Here is a 14,879-nt window from a genome sequence, read left to right as displayed (position 1 = left end):
TAATTAGTTTTTCAAGAATCTTCATCAATACTTGTGCCAGAAAATTATCATTCAAACCATCAGCCTCGCACTAGATTCAGATTCTTGTACATTGATCTGCAAAAATGTGGTAAAACTGGTTTTAGGACTCGGTATAAACTCGGCACGTCGATTTCCTATTTCCACTATGAACTTTTGTTCGTTTGCACAATTCTCGCGCGGTGCTTCGTTTGATTACATTTTCTCGCGTTAATTACATAACACTCTATAGCCTTACCACGAACATCGCAAAATTCAACCAACTTTCCGAACTATTGTAGGGATGAGAAATCAAGCTCGCGGTACCTACGTTCGAGTATATAACGGCAACTTAAACCTTTTGCTGGGGCTTCGAATCAAATCATTGTCACGTTATAATCGGTGGCACGATTCACTTGAACGCGAAGAAAAAAACTAAAAGTTTACTTGCAGCGTTGAAATTATCGTGGCAAGTCGCAACTAATTAGCAACGACACGATTTGACCGATCGATTTTCACAGAATATATTATAGTGCACTCATAAAACTATTAATTCGATTCCAATTTGATCACCAAAATGGCAACTTTCCTCCATGCGTGTGATCTTGAAGTATGCAGTACGTTCGAGTTCCCGAACCCACTGAACTATGGAGGGTTCTTCCACCCCTCAGCAGCTTCGGCAAGCGGTCCAATTAAGCCTGAATAGCTAGAACAAGATCGCCGACACCCGAAAACCCCCGAGCTTGGAGGATCAAACCGTTCCTTTCGACATCTCTGCCCCAAGTAAAAGAACCAAGATAGCTGTAATATCAGAGCCGATCGAGGGAGTAAGATGAAAGAAATATGGCCTCGCGGCGTAACCTCATAACGCACGACCCGGCAGGTTGCGTGCCGGTAATTACCCGGTTGTATACAGCTCTAACTATAATGTGCTGTGTGAATGTGTGCCGGTGGCCCGGACTTGACGGCCTGCGAATATGCGGCTCGACTCGGAGGAGTGCGGTGTGAGTTTTTGTCCCGCAGGTACGGTGATGCCGCATATAATGTCGCGTGTAACGGAGGCCGCAATGCGGTTGTATCGACACGCACACTCGTCCCCGAGCAATGGTGGACTCGGGCTTCCAGGTTGGCGACGCCGCTCCGTCCTGTTCCCGTCACACCGTTGGTTTCAACGCCAATTAAACACCCGCTTGTCAGCCCGATCAGATTCCACGTCTCTGATTCGTTGTCGCACGCAATATTCCTGCTAGGCCAATACCTACCGTCCGCGTTTCATTCTCACCCGGGTGTCCGGCCAATCGGCCCACTTCTTGGCTGTAATGTCGCTACGTATGGCGGTCATTTTCGTAAAGAATTTCAATCTGTCGACACCGTCACGCGACTGTTACATCAATGATTCGGGACCAATGCCGACACGTAATTTTCAATATTTTTTCCCCCCAAATGTAATCCCACGCTTTCAAAGAATCGTTCCATCAACACTAAAGCCATTTTCGAAAGGATTCAGACAAGATCCGCAATTGTATTTTCCCGTGGAACTTACTTTTCCCATTTTTGCGCAAAACTGGAATTATTTATAATTTGCAAAATTACAAACTATTCAAATGATACTTCAAGTTCGAATAGTCGTTTAAACAATGCCTGTGCTTCTGGTATCAATAAAGTTTCGGCAAAACTTTCGTTAATAATTAGCTAATTATAATAATCGTACTGTGAATCGTGAACCGTATCAATCCTCGATAGAATTATTCGTGAAGCCACTTTTCGAAGGTATTGGTTTCAATTTTCAAACAATTTTTTCTCCGCTCGAAATACACCGCTAGCATCATAACATATTCGGTTGGTAACAAAAGGCGAGCATACGCGAATGTGTACATAGAATTTAAATGGGTCAGAATGAAAAATACGGCAATGTTCCGTGATACTGTAGTTATATGCCGCGTGTCGTGGTATTCGTGCCGTGATAAAACAGCGGCGTAAAAATATCTGATTTATCAACTATACCATACGTATGCATGCACAGAAATTGCAATGTGTTTACGATATACGCGGTTGCGTTATATTATACTTAAGGCAAATAATCGAGACCCCCAAAGGAACTAATTGTAAAGCGTTTACGTTTTATCCACTAACAATTACACTCTGGCTCAGATTTTCCTCATTGTCAGCTCCCAAACATTAATTGGCATAATTTTTGCGATTCTGAGCTTTCACGGAAGGGGAAAAGTCCAATATAGATCAATTGCAGCTATCTGAAAATGCAGGTACGACCGGTCCGTGCCTGTTTATCGCGTTACATACTCCGTGGGTGTATCGTAGGTATATTATGCCTGACGGGCTGCAGAGGATCGCAAGTGGGGCGTTATGCATATTACGTACATATGTTATGACCGTCATTACTATTATTATTAAATTAACATTACCATGGATGAATAATTACCTGAAATATCGTTTTCAACTAAAACGAAACTGGTATACATCAGCCACGTGCACTCGTGCCTCGGGGGGCGCTACGTAACGTATCTACATTATAACCGCGATAAAGGCCTTTTTCCTTTTCCCTGCTCCAAAAGAAAATTCTAATTTGCCGCGCTATCAGCACGGGTCGACATTTCCTGTAATAATGCATCAGTCCGCACGCTTTCTGTGCTTTTTACCTTCAGCTGTTGCAGCATGCTCCATTTTATGATTCTATTTTTTAACCACGCTGCGCTCAAGTTTACGGTATGATACTATTTTCGGCTCTGTTGCTGCCCAATTTACTCTTTCATCTCCATATTAGGAAACGAGGCTCTGCGTTAGGTTGTTCACCGAGACACGTTACAGGTACGCAATAATCGCTAATCGATCGTCTCGAGCAATTCGAAGGCGCGATGAATACGAAATATATTAAAAGCCCCTTTGGATTAGCTGTCAAGATTTGGTCCGACGACATCTCAATAAATTAGCTTAAGGGCTGCCCCCTCCGCCTCCCTCTCGACAATCAGCCCCCCGGAGCGAAGAAACTGATGGGGTTCCTATGGGGATCCTGTGGGGGATGCTAGTTTTAATCACATTGAAGCGATGGGGGCCCCGGGGCGCCCATGGGGCTATTTTATTGAAATACCCACTGCTACTTTATTGGCCCATCCTTCGGGATCAGGTACGCGGAGGATTGGTTTCTTTAAATTAATTAAAACGTATAACGCGATGGAAAATTCTCGCTAATCTTTTCTATCCATGATCCGTCCTTCGCGAGGATTAAACTTTCAATTTCTGTCACGCCAGATCGGTATCTTCGCGACGGTTGTTGCAAACAAGTTGTATATATATTATATGTACCTATAAGATAATCAGTTTCCAGAATCAGCACCTGAAGTTGCGAATAACATTTCAAAAATATCGGTAATAAGTAATCTGAAAAAGTGAACATATAGTAGGTATTTATTTTGAACAGTTCGAGTGTTTCCAACTGCTTTCAATCAAGATCACAGCAGAAGATTAACTATATTATATATTATTCGAAAACAAAAAACATCCTTGATCGAGATTCACTTCTCTCCGAGTGGGTAAAACACTACGGTCGCATTTACCAGGCGTAATAGTATAATTAGTACGAGTATAGCCGCGATCTCGAGATGCAAAAAGACTTCCAAGTGGCAAAAACTCTTCGAGGCAGTTTTGCGGAGAAAGCTCGACGCGTTGCATGCAACGCTTCTACCCGTAATTCTTCGTCGAGGCTGACTTTGCCCGTGACGTACTTAAACTGCAATCGACAACCCCCGTAGGCCACGGAGTAACCATCGTTCGAAAGCTGGAGGCGAGGGTTCGTTTCGGCGTGAATGGGGTTGTCTTTGGGGTTCCGGATTCGGGGGTTGCGCTGACTGAACCGGCGACGTCCTCGCAGGGGGCTCCGAAGCCCTTTATTAAGCCCACCTCAACCATACGCGAGCGGTCCTTTATACTTATCCCGGAGAGACCTTCCATCATTTTTAAGCTCGTAGAGTTAAAATTAGACGGACAATTTCATTTCAAGACTTCCCCGATTGAATGGAACTACGCGTGACGAGATAATTCGACGCCCGGAGCTGCAGGGTGATCGGACAGAGACGTCTGTATGCCTGTAGAATCTATGCAAAGGCTGAATTTCAAACTGGTCAATATACCGACTGCCCGACAGGATTATTTCCAATCGTAAATATATCTCAGGTACTCGGTTGCGTCGGTGCTTGTTTAATAACCTGCCTCGAGATTGTTGTGCGCGAGAATAGAATGAGCAAATGCAGATTTCTGTGGCAAATGCACGTCGAAGTCCACCCGCGATATTTCACACTCCCATAAATAGAGCTACCTTTCAGCACTGCTTGTGCCTGTCGCGTTAACCGCAGGCTCGTTCCGTTTGCAAGGCATTCATCAGCGCTCGCAATTCTCGCTGGATAAATGGTATAAAAATCAAGAGATGACATTTTCTTTCTCACGGGGTCAAAACTCGTATCTCTTTTTTTATTTCACCCCATTTCGGTTTATCTTTTGTCGCGGGCGGATCATGCGAGTTCGCTCTCATAAGTACTTTCACCAGCGAATGCAGTAAATGGTCAGAGCATTTGACGTATGCTGGTACAGTTGTTTTATTTCACATTTTTCAAGCCTCGCTCTAGCCGGACTGAGCCGTGACGTATAGCCGGAGGGAAGAATCCCTGAACGTTTTAATTGACACACTCTTTCTCGAGGTATACGTAGATCTGTATCTAGGTATACGATTGCAATGCTTGTGTGAAGGGATTAAATATCGTCCGCTTGTTGCGACAGTCAGCTAAAGCAGATGGAATTCGTGTCTTCGTTTACACAGGTACTGCATAACACAGAGAGATATCGCTGTCGGAAAGTAACAGATCAATGAGAGCTCTGCTAGTTCAGGGTAGACTTGAAAAGCACTTGGTAGTTTTTTCACGCGTTAACTCATGTCCGTTTAATTACAGGTGGAGGATAACGATTCTTGGAAAAATGAAGGAATGCAAGCCCAAGACTGATGCGGTCCGCTGTGTCGGCTGTGAGTATCATTCCTGCCGCGGTTTAATACATTAATTAAAAATGTCGGCGTATGAAGTTTTCCGTGGCACCAAGGTACCACTCGTGGTGGCAGGAGCACGCCTAGGTATAGGCGTACAGTGCAACTTCGGAATAACAATGACAGTGATCGGTACACCCAAGGAATTCCCAACAAATGACGCGTCGTTCGCAGGTGTCGCTTGTCACAGCTATAGCGATGCGGGCTTTCATTTCATTTCGCCGACCTGACGTATTTCAATTCATCTGAAGCCCATTATGCCCAATACCTGGCCCCGTGGTCCTCGTGAATGAATCGAGGTGTCGGAACAAACAGAAACCCGTCGTGCTTATTCGCGAGTCATTCGTTTAGCTGGGAAGAGTAATGCAGGAAAATCGCGCAGCTAACAACGAAATCGCTCAAGGCAATCGGTGTGGTCACCGTCTGATCCTTTCGTTGTCATAAAATATCGATGAAATGAAAACGGCCGCGTTACGGAATAGGTCGGGAATTTCTCGAACCGCGATATCGTTCCGCCCTGAGAAGCAAGGATCCGATTCCCACGGCGTTTCACGTCCGCGAAGCACGAACTTAACTCTACTCCTGTACCGCAGCTCGCTTCAGGCCGTCGGGGCGCGACGCGCCGGTTCGGATAGCGACGGTAGCAGCCTGCCTGGCTTTTCCGTCCGTCTGTTCGTCCGTCTGCATCGGTTCGGTACTACCTCCGTCCATCCCTGTAATAGAGCTCTGTTTCACCCGACTACCTGGCTCCGCTGGAATAATACGTAACAGTCTAGCCTAGATCCAACCCGGTAATCAGAAAGTAATAATCTCCAATCACGGAAGATATTGCACATTTCACCCGAATTACTGCTATTCTCAGAGAAGATGCTACGTCGGGGGCGTCTAACTGCTCCTCGACATGCGATCCTGGCGCTCGATCCTTCGCCGCGATCTCCCTGCCGATCTGACCTGCGGTTTACCTATATTCCTTTACTACCGTGTCTACCTACTTAACTGCAGGCATCTCGCAAAGGCGGGCCAGACCGTCATTTACTTTTCATCGAAAGTCAACGAGAGCCCAGGACAGTGATTTACTGTTCAGATGTCCATCAGCTTTGTACTCGACACTTCGCGTAGAAGGTTTCAGAATTAAAGTCGTAGGGTTCGAGCTGATAAGCTGCGAAACGAGCTACAGGTACTCCTTATGATGAGGATTAGCGAATCCTGTCGAGACTTGTGAGAACAGCTTGAATCCGTGCAATGTGAACGAAATTTGATAATTGCGAAAGAACGGACGGGGAACGAGGGAGTCAAGTTGTGAGGGAGACGGAGTTGAGAGGGAGAGAAATACGAATGAAGAGAGAAGTTGGACGGGGGGAGGAGAAGTACCTACAGACAGGCAGGACAGGTTTAACATCGGGATCTTTTTTACACGTCTACCAAACAATTCGGTCGAGCGCGGGCCGACGGCAACGTGGACTGCCATTAATCATCGAGCCAATTCCGTAGATGGTGCAGCTCCGAAACTATTCGCTCCTTGTTGTGGCCCCGTTGCTGCTCCGATCTTCGCCGGGCGAAAGAGCGAGTTGCAGGAGCATCTCAAAAGTCTGATCTCGTCGCTTCCGATCTCATTCTCCGGCGTGCGGTCGATTTTCATTCATTCCATTTTCAACGGACCGAAGCTCACGAGGCTGTCGCACCTTCCCTGATCCTCGTGTTCTTACCCATTGTTGGATGTATTAGGAATTTGGAGGAGAGCTTGGACCGGCATGAGACGATAGTCACTCGGTTTGACAAACGTCGTATAATAAGGGAACGCTGCATCTCGTCCCGCAGACGCGAGGGAGGAGAAGAAAAGAAAGTAAACGAAAAATTGGAGAGAAAAACTAGCGCATAGTATACGGCGTATATTTTTACATCCACGTCGAACACGCGTTGGTCAAATTTTATACCGCGAGACTCCGCGGTGCGTTATTTATGGAGCATTAGTCTGCTCTCGAAGATTGTGCGAGTATTCTGACGACTATAATTTATCGGCCATTTGGTGGATTAAAAATGCACGCGGCAATTGACTAAGCACAATAGACAGAAACACAAGTGCGAAAAAATTCAAAGCGTATAAAAACATGTCCGAACTTCGTGCAGATGTATTATTAATAACCAATTCTTTTGGGTAAAACGTGCTTCTGGGGATTCTATTCCACTTTAAAATTTATAATTCAAATTTTCGCTTTATCTGCCCCAAACGTAGCAATCGTCTTGAGTGATCCGAAATAAATGTTGCAAATAACTTAAAATTAAGATATGCCAGTAACGCGGCGCGGCGGGCTCTCTCACAAAAATATATTAAAATTGTTTTGTTGCAAAGCATTGCATGGCCATGAATGACATGAAACTGCAAGCACTCGTAATAACCACAAAATCTTTCGTCCCTGTACAAAGAAATACATTCACCGACTGCATCGACGTATAATGGAGTGATTTGCAAATGATCAATTGTCAAACCGAAGTTAACTATGCCGGTAGTCCTTTGCGAACATCGAATGTGAATCACGATCCGGATTGCGGTGCAAAAAATCGAGGCGAAGACCCGGGTTGGACCCCGGAGGATCTGCAATGGAACGGAGTTGGGTGGCCGCAGCCGGCCCGATGTCAGGGGCTTAATCAATGCATTTAGCCGAATTCCGTCTGGCCTCCGGGCCCCTGATCCTCTGGCCCCGTAGGGTCCATGGCCCAAATAAGAGGCGCGCGCTCCCGCAAAAAATGTCAAGTGCGTCGTCGTTTGTGTATTCAGCGGGTGTGTCCTCCTCGCCGTCAGGGTGGATTGCTCTCTTTAAAGTTCCTACATGGTTTCCCTGGCTCTCCGATCCTCGGGACGCCCGGAGACTCTTCCTTTCGTCACCGAAGAGACTGATGCATTACCCCCCCAAGACAAACGTTGCCCCTTTTCTACAGGCGTATAACCGCGTATGTACAGAAGGCACCGAGATGGGATTTTTGGTTTTATGTACATGCATCTGTAGAAATTGACTGATTGAAAATATTCGTATCAAGATGCCTAGTCTGCAAAATTTCTGTACAGGAATTATCAAAAAATATAAATGTCTTTATAATTGTTGTGTTGTATATAATTATTACCTAAGATTCAGATTATTTGTATCCAAGTCTTTACTTTATCGGCAAAAATGGCGGACAATGAGCAATACATTTCATACTCCGAGGTTAATTTCTAGCGGTTCGTCGTGACGGTGAAATCAAGGCAGCAAGTATAAAGAGGACACTACAAGGAACAATTTCAGGCGAGAAATCATTTAAATGCATTATCGTACGTCGGTCTCGTATGCTGTGCATGTGGCCATGGACCACCAGGAACGTGCGAGGCTATAATTCACCCGGGACACTGTAAACTGGCGACAATGAAATTACACGTTATAATTCACGGATCGTACGACTCAATGGAGAGAATGAATAAACTTGCATTATAAGGGAGCAAAAAGGCTGGAGAAAATCACTCCACAAAGTCCCGCCTTATAAACTCGTGCTGCGGAAGATTCATTGATCATAGACGCTATTCCTCAAATACTTATAAATTACCTAAAGCCTGTCTCTCCGCGAGATTATTCAAAGATATAAAAAAATAAAAAAACAAAAACAAAACGCGTATAGCGCATCGACCAAAATGCCTGCAGGTAATAAAACATCCCCACAAGTGGCCTCGATAATTTTTCCCAATTGTCAAAAGAGCGCATTCGGAACCCCACATCGGCCGCGATCCTGCACCCTTGATCAGATTCGATACAGCTATTACGTTTTGATATTTCATTAAGGTTGCGGAGGCACGAGGAGCCGCCGAGGCTCGCTCGTTTTCATTGAGAGTCACAGAGTCTGTTGCGTTTCCTGTTCGTCGAGACGTTATCTTCGCGGACATCTTGCCAGGCTGCGGGCGGAGGCTGCGCCGCAAGGAGACAGACCGCTGAGCTCTCCACCGTCCGACTGAAACCCGGACAAATAAATCTCAACGCGCGCGGTCTTCAACGACGATGCACCGAGATCTGAATCGCATATCCGCAGACCGTTCCGTGAGACGGACCGACGACGTTTTATTCCTTTCCCTCAAAATTTCGTCCTTTGACTTGCCTGTATGATAAAACCCAGGGAAACCTCGACGCGGCGATACTCGTCTTGTTGTAGAAAACCTCGCAGAAAGTCGCTTGCGAAAGCTGAACGCTGAATTATCCAAAAGGGAAAAGTTGAATAGAGTAGAATCTTTCAATTTTTCACCTTTTACTTTCTCGTTGAATTCGATTTCACTAAGTCAGCGAATTGCCGTTTAATTATCAGAAGGTCTCAGTCTTCCCGAAGGATTTTATGCATCGATAATACAGTTAAGAGAAGGTCAGGGCATATTGCAAGAAAAAGCTTTTAGTAAAAACAGTCGATATTTAAAAGTAAAGCCATGTCAGTCATAATCGTTCAATGTCAAACGCAAAAGAAATTAATTTTTTAATTGTTAAATTAGTACACAAACATCTTCAATTATACTATCATCAAATTTTTTTACCTTCATTGGTTAAATTTTCAGTCCTGCCTCACTTTGCCCTGGTCTGTTCCTCTATATAAAGAATAGGTATTTTTAAATTATTATTTCGATTGTATCACTGATTAATTCAGTGTCTTTTTTATCAAAGTCAAACATACAATTCACAAGATGTAGCAATTTTTCTAAATTTTCATTAGGGAGTCGAAATTTCGAGATTGGTTACAATTATGATTTCACCGAGTTTCGTACTTATTTCGCACACAACACAGTTTTAACGGGGATTTCTGCGCTTGTAGTCCTACTACAGGTAGTTAAAACAAACACAGCGTTGACGATGCGTAATTTGCATACCACACATATAATATACCCGTCGATAGGAGTGGATGATGCATAGGACATATCTAGCAAGATAGTGGCCGTTACTATTCATCAACATTAACGAGCAATATCCCATCTACAAGCTGTTAATTAGATTTGCATTTGAAAAGGTGATAGGACCGTTTAATTACTCGAACACTGGACAGTGCATGAACGTAAGAAATATATAGCTTTTCGCTATACTTGTTTTACGAACTTGTTTAGGTTTTTACCTTCCTTTTTTCTATCTCCAATCCGGCTCCAGCAATAGAGCTATCACTTTCCATTGGGAAGCGATATTATATTATTTGATAATAACATTCGTTATGTTACCTTATTTCTTCCACTTCGTCAATTCGTTATTACTGCAGGTATAACGAGAGATCGCGTCACGAGGAAAAGATCGCCGGGCCCCGATTAGGACTAAGTCGTATAATGCTTCGTGCGTTGAGAGCGACTCGATGTGGATCCAGACATAATAATGTCAGCGGACCGAAGCTATGTGAAAAGTAATCCATGCTGCCGACTTACGTCGTGGGCGCCTCTCGAGTCCGCTGGTTACCTGGTCGGAAGTATAAATCAGTCAGCCGGGTCTACATTTGGAGCCGAGAGCCTTATCGGACGCAGTGCCTAGACACGGATCAAGAGAATCTACCGGAATTCTTAAGCGAGCCGAGAACGCGTTCACTGATGAGCGGTGCTCCCTGCCAGTTCTGAGCATCCTTCGTTCGTCAGTGCTCACTCCGCAAGTTGGAGGAGGTGGAGAAGGTAATGTTGATAAAGAGAGAACGAGGGAGCGGGCGAGGGGGTAGAGCCGATGACGGAAGAGAGACAGAACTCAGCGGGATAACATCTTGAACTAACGCGATTATATAGGAGTTCTCTCGTGTCGGCCAGTTATCTGAGTCGTTTCATCTGAACCGTTTCCCTGCAGTTGAATACGATTGCCGAATAATTACCGTATACGTATCTTCCGTTTACGCCTGGATTTTCGGGCCTGGCCAATTGTTTCTAATTTTCTGAACGGCGAGAGAACGAGAGAGAAAAGGAATAGACAAGTCGCATACCTGACTGTATATTACAACTTCGGGTGTCGTACCAGCAGGTATGATAATAATTTGAAACTTCTGCGTGACGGCTGAAGAAATAATCCTTGACTTCCGCAGCGGTTACTTTCGTAACCCAGGGTGGGTATAATGTACTTAAACGACATCGGTTCCCATGAGGCTTGATGAATCAGCAAGACACGTCAGACGCCCATAAGGAATATAATCCGCTAATTAATAGCGCAAGGGTGACACCATAGATCGTGGAATTTCTGCAACTGTGACGGAGTTTTGTTCACCGATAACTGGTTTCTTTCGCGTAGTTTAGCGAAGCCAAGAGTCCCTTGCCGTCAGCTACGGGGGAGTCAAGTCGAGCCAACTCTTGTCAACTAGACAGAAGTAAAGAGTCGTCGGTTAAAGGAGTCGAGAGAGAGGCACGAAGCGGAGGAAGGTTTTCAGTCCGTGTGACAGCTGAGGTTCCCACGCAGGACCGAGTCCACGTGGTCTCGGAGAACTTCTGTCTTCTAAACTGGCGGTGCCAGAGTCGAGCTGCTGATGTTGCTGCTTCTGCCGATGCAGCTAGCCTGGCTAGCTAACCAGCTTCACCTTGGGTGAACAGAAGAGAATCCGAGCGAGCCGTCTTCGTCCAGCCCGCGGTAAGAAGGTCGAACGGTTCGCCGCCGAGCGGATGGACTCTACGTGATTCGAGTCTACGTGATATGCTCCCGGTTTTGTAGGTGGACTAGCGACTGACCGTGGCTCGAATGCGTGTTTTTTTTTTCTTCTTCTTCAACCACACTACGACCAAAACGCTACCAAGCTGTACACATGGACACCGTAAATATTTTACGATCGGCTTAGCAAGTAGGAAACTTTCTCAAACCTTCCAGTACGCAATCACGTAGCTTCGAAAAGTCAGTAGGATTCCACAAAAAAGTTAGTTTCGGAATTATTGAAGGTGAAATCGTCGGCCACCTCTTGTGTGTTCGGTCGATTCTGATACGGGCTTCCAAATCTGGGTCCCATCTATTGGAATGTGACAAGTTTATAATCCACAGGGAGCATATGCATGACACATGACACATGACTCATCGAGGCATCAACGTTCAGCGTGTTCAAATTATACCGTTGCTGATTAGCGTTGGATTCTGAAGTTTCCTCAGCCACATCTTGAGCACCCTGAATTCTCATCTGTCGATTGGCAACGGTTGGTGAAACTGTCCATAGACACACGCTAGTCCATTGTCAGTGAGAAAAGATGACGCGAGTTTATGAGAATGATTGACACGTGACCTTATAGGTAGTCGTTTCTGATCACGCCCAAAATTCGGACCGCATACTTGGGCCTAGAGTTTGCGGAGGATTGTGTCTACTGTTCGAAGAGCGCTCCGTTATGCGGATCAACCAGGAGGCGGTATTCGTGACAGAGCTCCTGGAGAACTAGAACATCGAAACGATTGTAGGTTGCGAGAATCATAAGGACACGAAGTATCAACGAATCTCACGTACTCGCGTTCTCCGTTCTCCACAGATGAAGTTTGAAGACTGCAGATCAATGTTTCGTTGACTGGTGCATGATTTACCGCGGTTCGGACCGACGCTGTTCGACGTGGAATTGAGCCCTTATGCCACTGGAGCTTGACTAGCATGAATAGTTTCAACTATAACACGACTACCTTTTGTCGCCGGAATAATTATATATGCGGTCTCGAAGCACGGGACAAAATCCTCGAGTCATCGGACTCGATGTTTAATGTATTCGGAGCGGACTTGGAACACAATGGGCACCCATGGGCGCGTTGGAAAAAAATATATACACAAATTAACTCCAAGAGAAAACGTGTTTCTTCAATGTCTGCCGTCTAGCTGTCGCTGCAGGTTTTGTCATACCCACGCATAATTTTTGCAAAAACATCTTTGCGCTTCTTCGAGTTTGCACGCTTCATTGACGAATTTTCCAAACGCTATCGGTCCACTCTACGGATCCTCGAGTTCGACGAAAACCTTGTAGACTTCTAAGGTTAGCGACTGGTTGATCACAGCCTTGAGCCTTGAACCGTTCGTCGAGCTTCGTTACGGTCGTAATTCAGGTAGTAAACGACGTCCGATCATGTCGTGAATTGAATGAGCTCCGCGACGAAATCTATACAATTAGCTCGTTCCGAAGCACCGGTGCATCGGTAAACGTCCGACATTATTATTGACGAGCCGATCCGATCGCCACATGAATCCAAACATAATTCATCGCGAAAAAATTACTTACGTAGACGGAAAATTTACGATTCACAACCTGTAAATCACGTTTTCTGAACACTCCTCAGTTGCAATAGCGAGTCACCAAAAGACTTGAGTCGAAATTGCATCGCTGCATGAATGCAACACTCGTGCATTTATTCATTCACGCATGCAACTCTCCACGTCACGTACCAACAACGTAATCAGGAGGTTGACGCATGTTCGCACGCATCAAGCACGTAATATCGAATCATTGAGCATGCGTCAAGATGATGTTAAGTAGGTATAGCTATTCTATTCAGACAACGGGAACCTTTACGTCGGTTGATATTGCGCGTATGAAGAGCAACGAAGAGCTTTACAGTGACAAATTTACTTCCTAGGCTAGAACGAGCATCTCCAATATCGCATTACGTATACGACGAAGGTGAAAAGAACCCTTATTGTAGCCTCCATCATCTCCTCGTGTCGCTTACACACTTTTCGGGTCTTCGGCTGGCACACCCTCGACTTTGTACACGTGGCACCGGCCCGGCCACCCGGTTTCGCTACTTGTTCGCCAGGGGTTTATACTTTAGGAGAGGCTTATGCTAATGTTATAAGTCCAAGGAGCCAGCGAAGATGACGCCTTCGTAACGCTATTAGGCGATCATCTTGGATTATCTGTTACGATTCCGGGGCTGCAGCAGCAGCGGCAGCAGCAGCTATCCCTCGGTATATGGAATCAGCAGCTGCGGATACCGGTTGAAAACGTCTCCCGTCGGCCGTCGGCGGAGCTTTTCCTCAACGGGGAAGAAGACCGCCCCGGGTTTTACCCGAGGAGGTGACTTGTGGCGCGGAAGGCGCGGGACGCGGAGGACGCAGCGCTCACGGACTGCGGCGACGTGCAGACCGGACGGACGGACGTGACCAGCACTGCTCGCCCACGGTTCTCGGTTCGTAAAAAACAAACTGACACGCGAAACTATGCATCGTCCTGGCGAGGAGTCCTGAATCGTAATGACTCTGAAGTATCTCGTCGGACGGTTATACTGCTCGATTCGTACGTCGCCGGACTCTTAGTTTCATGCTCTTACTCCCTGCACCGCACAGTGCCCGATCCTCCGCATCCTCGTTTTTCGAGCACTGTCCAAATTTCGTCTTCGGCGTGGTTTGTCGGACACGAAAATCGCCAGGAGGACCATTGGTCAATCGGCGTCAACTGCCACGCTCGACGCGGCGACGGCGATCTGCGTTACTGATCATCGTTCGGGAGAATGCGTAAACAATAGGCCTGTACGATATGGACAGGATAAAACACGCGTGTGGGTATTTCGTCGGGCGGGGGTCAGGTGCCGGGTGCGGCAGGTTAGAAGCGTGCATCCTGTGCGTCGAGGTGAAGCGCACCTGTTGGCTTGTAGCTGTTGCAGTTGCCCAGAGGGTAGAAGTCTACCGAAAAGGTGGTCTGTCCTCAAATTGGTCAGATAAGAAATTGGGGGACGAAACCGCATTATATACGCGTCGTTGCGGCTTGTGTTGATCGAGGATCGTCCGGAACCATATCTACATGCACTCCATCGGATAAAATCGGTTTCGGTATTTAAAACCTACTCGCTTGCTCGACAAGCAAAAACTCGCGATCTACTCCATAGTTCAGGGTCCCGTCTAAAGTGCTGCTACGAATTATATCACACAA

The 14,879-nt window shown here is 46.0% G+C and overlaps 1 protein-coding gene and 1 long non-coding RNA gene across 5 annotated transcripts in view; one reads left to right on the top strand and one right to left on the bottom strand.

Annotated features, from left to right (window-relative positions):
* LOC124187937 (protein downstream neighbor of son homolog) overlaps window positions 1–14,879 on the top strand; it is a 97,086-nt gene that overhangs the window by 5,325 nt on the left and 76,882 nt on the right. For 2 of the 4 annotated variants that reach the window (XM_046580121.1, XM_046580122.1), the window contains exon 2: window positions 4,956–5,026. The exons of 1 other annotated variant lie outside the window; for it this stretch is intronic. In XM_046580121.1, the coding sequence (XP_046436077.1) occupies window positions 4,956–5,026 (71 nt within the window). Of the gene's footprint in view, window positions 1–4,955; window positions 5,027–14,879 lie in introns of those variants that run through there. One more of the 4 variants, XM_046580127.1, reaches the window with a different exon arrangement.
* LOC124187960 overlaps window positions 1–14,879 on the bottom strand; it is a 140,828-nt gene that overhangs the window by 64,611 nt on the left and 61,338 nt on the right. The window lies entirely within an intron of this gene.

This window comes from Neodiprion fabricii, chromosome 1 (genome assembly GCF_021155785.1).
Source record: "Neodiprion fabricii isolate iyNeoFabr1 chromosome 1, iyNeoFabr1.1, whole genome shotgun sequence".
NCBI lineage: Eukaryota > Metazoa > Arthropoda > Insecta > Hymenoptera > Diprionidae > Neodiprion > Neodiprion fabricii.
This window is presented reverse-complemented; position numbering and strand designations above follow the sequence as displayed.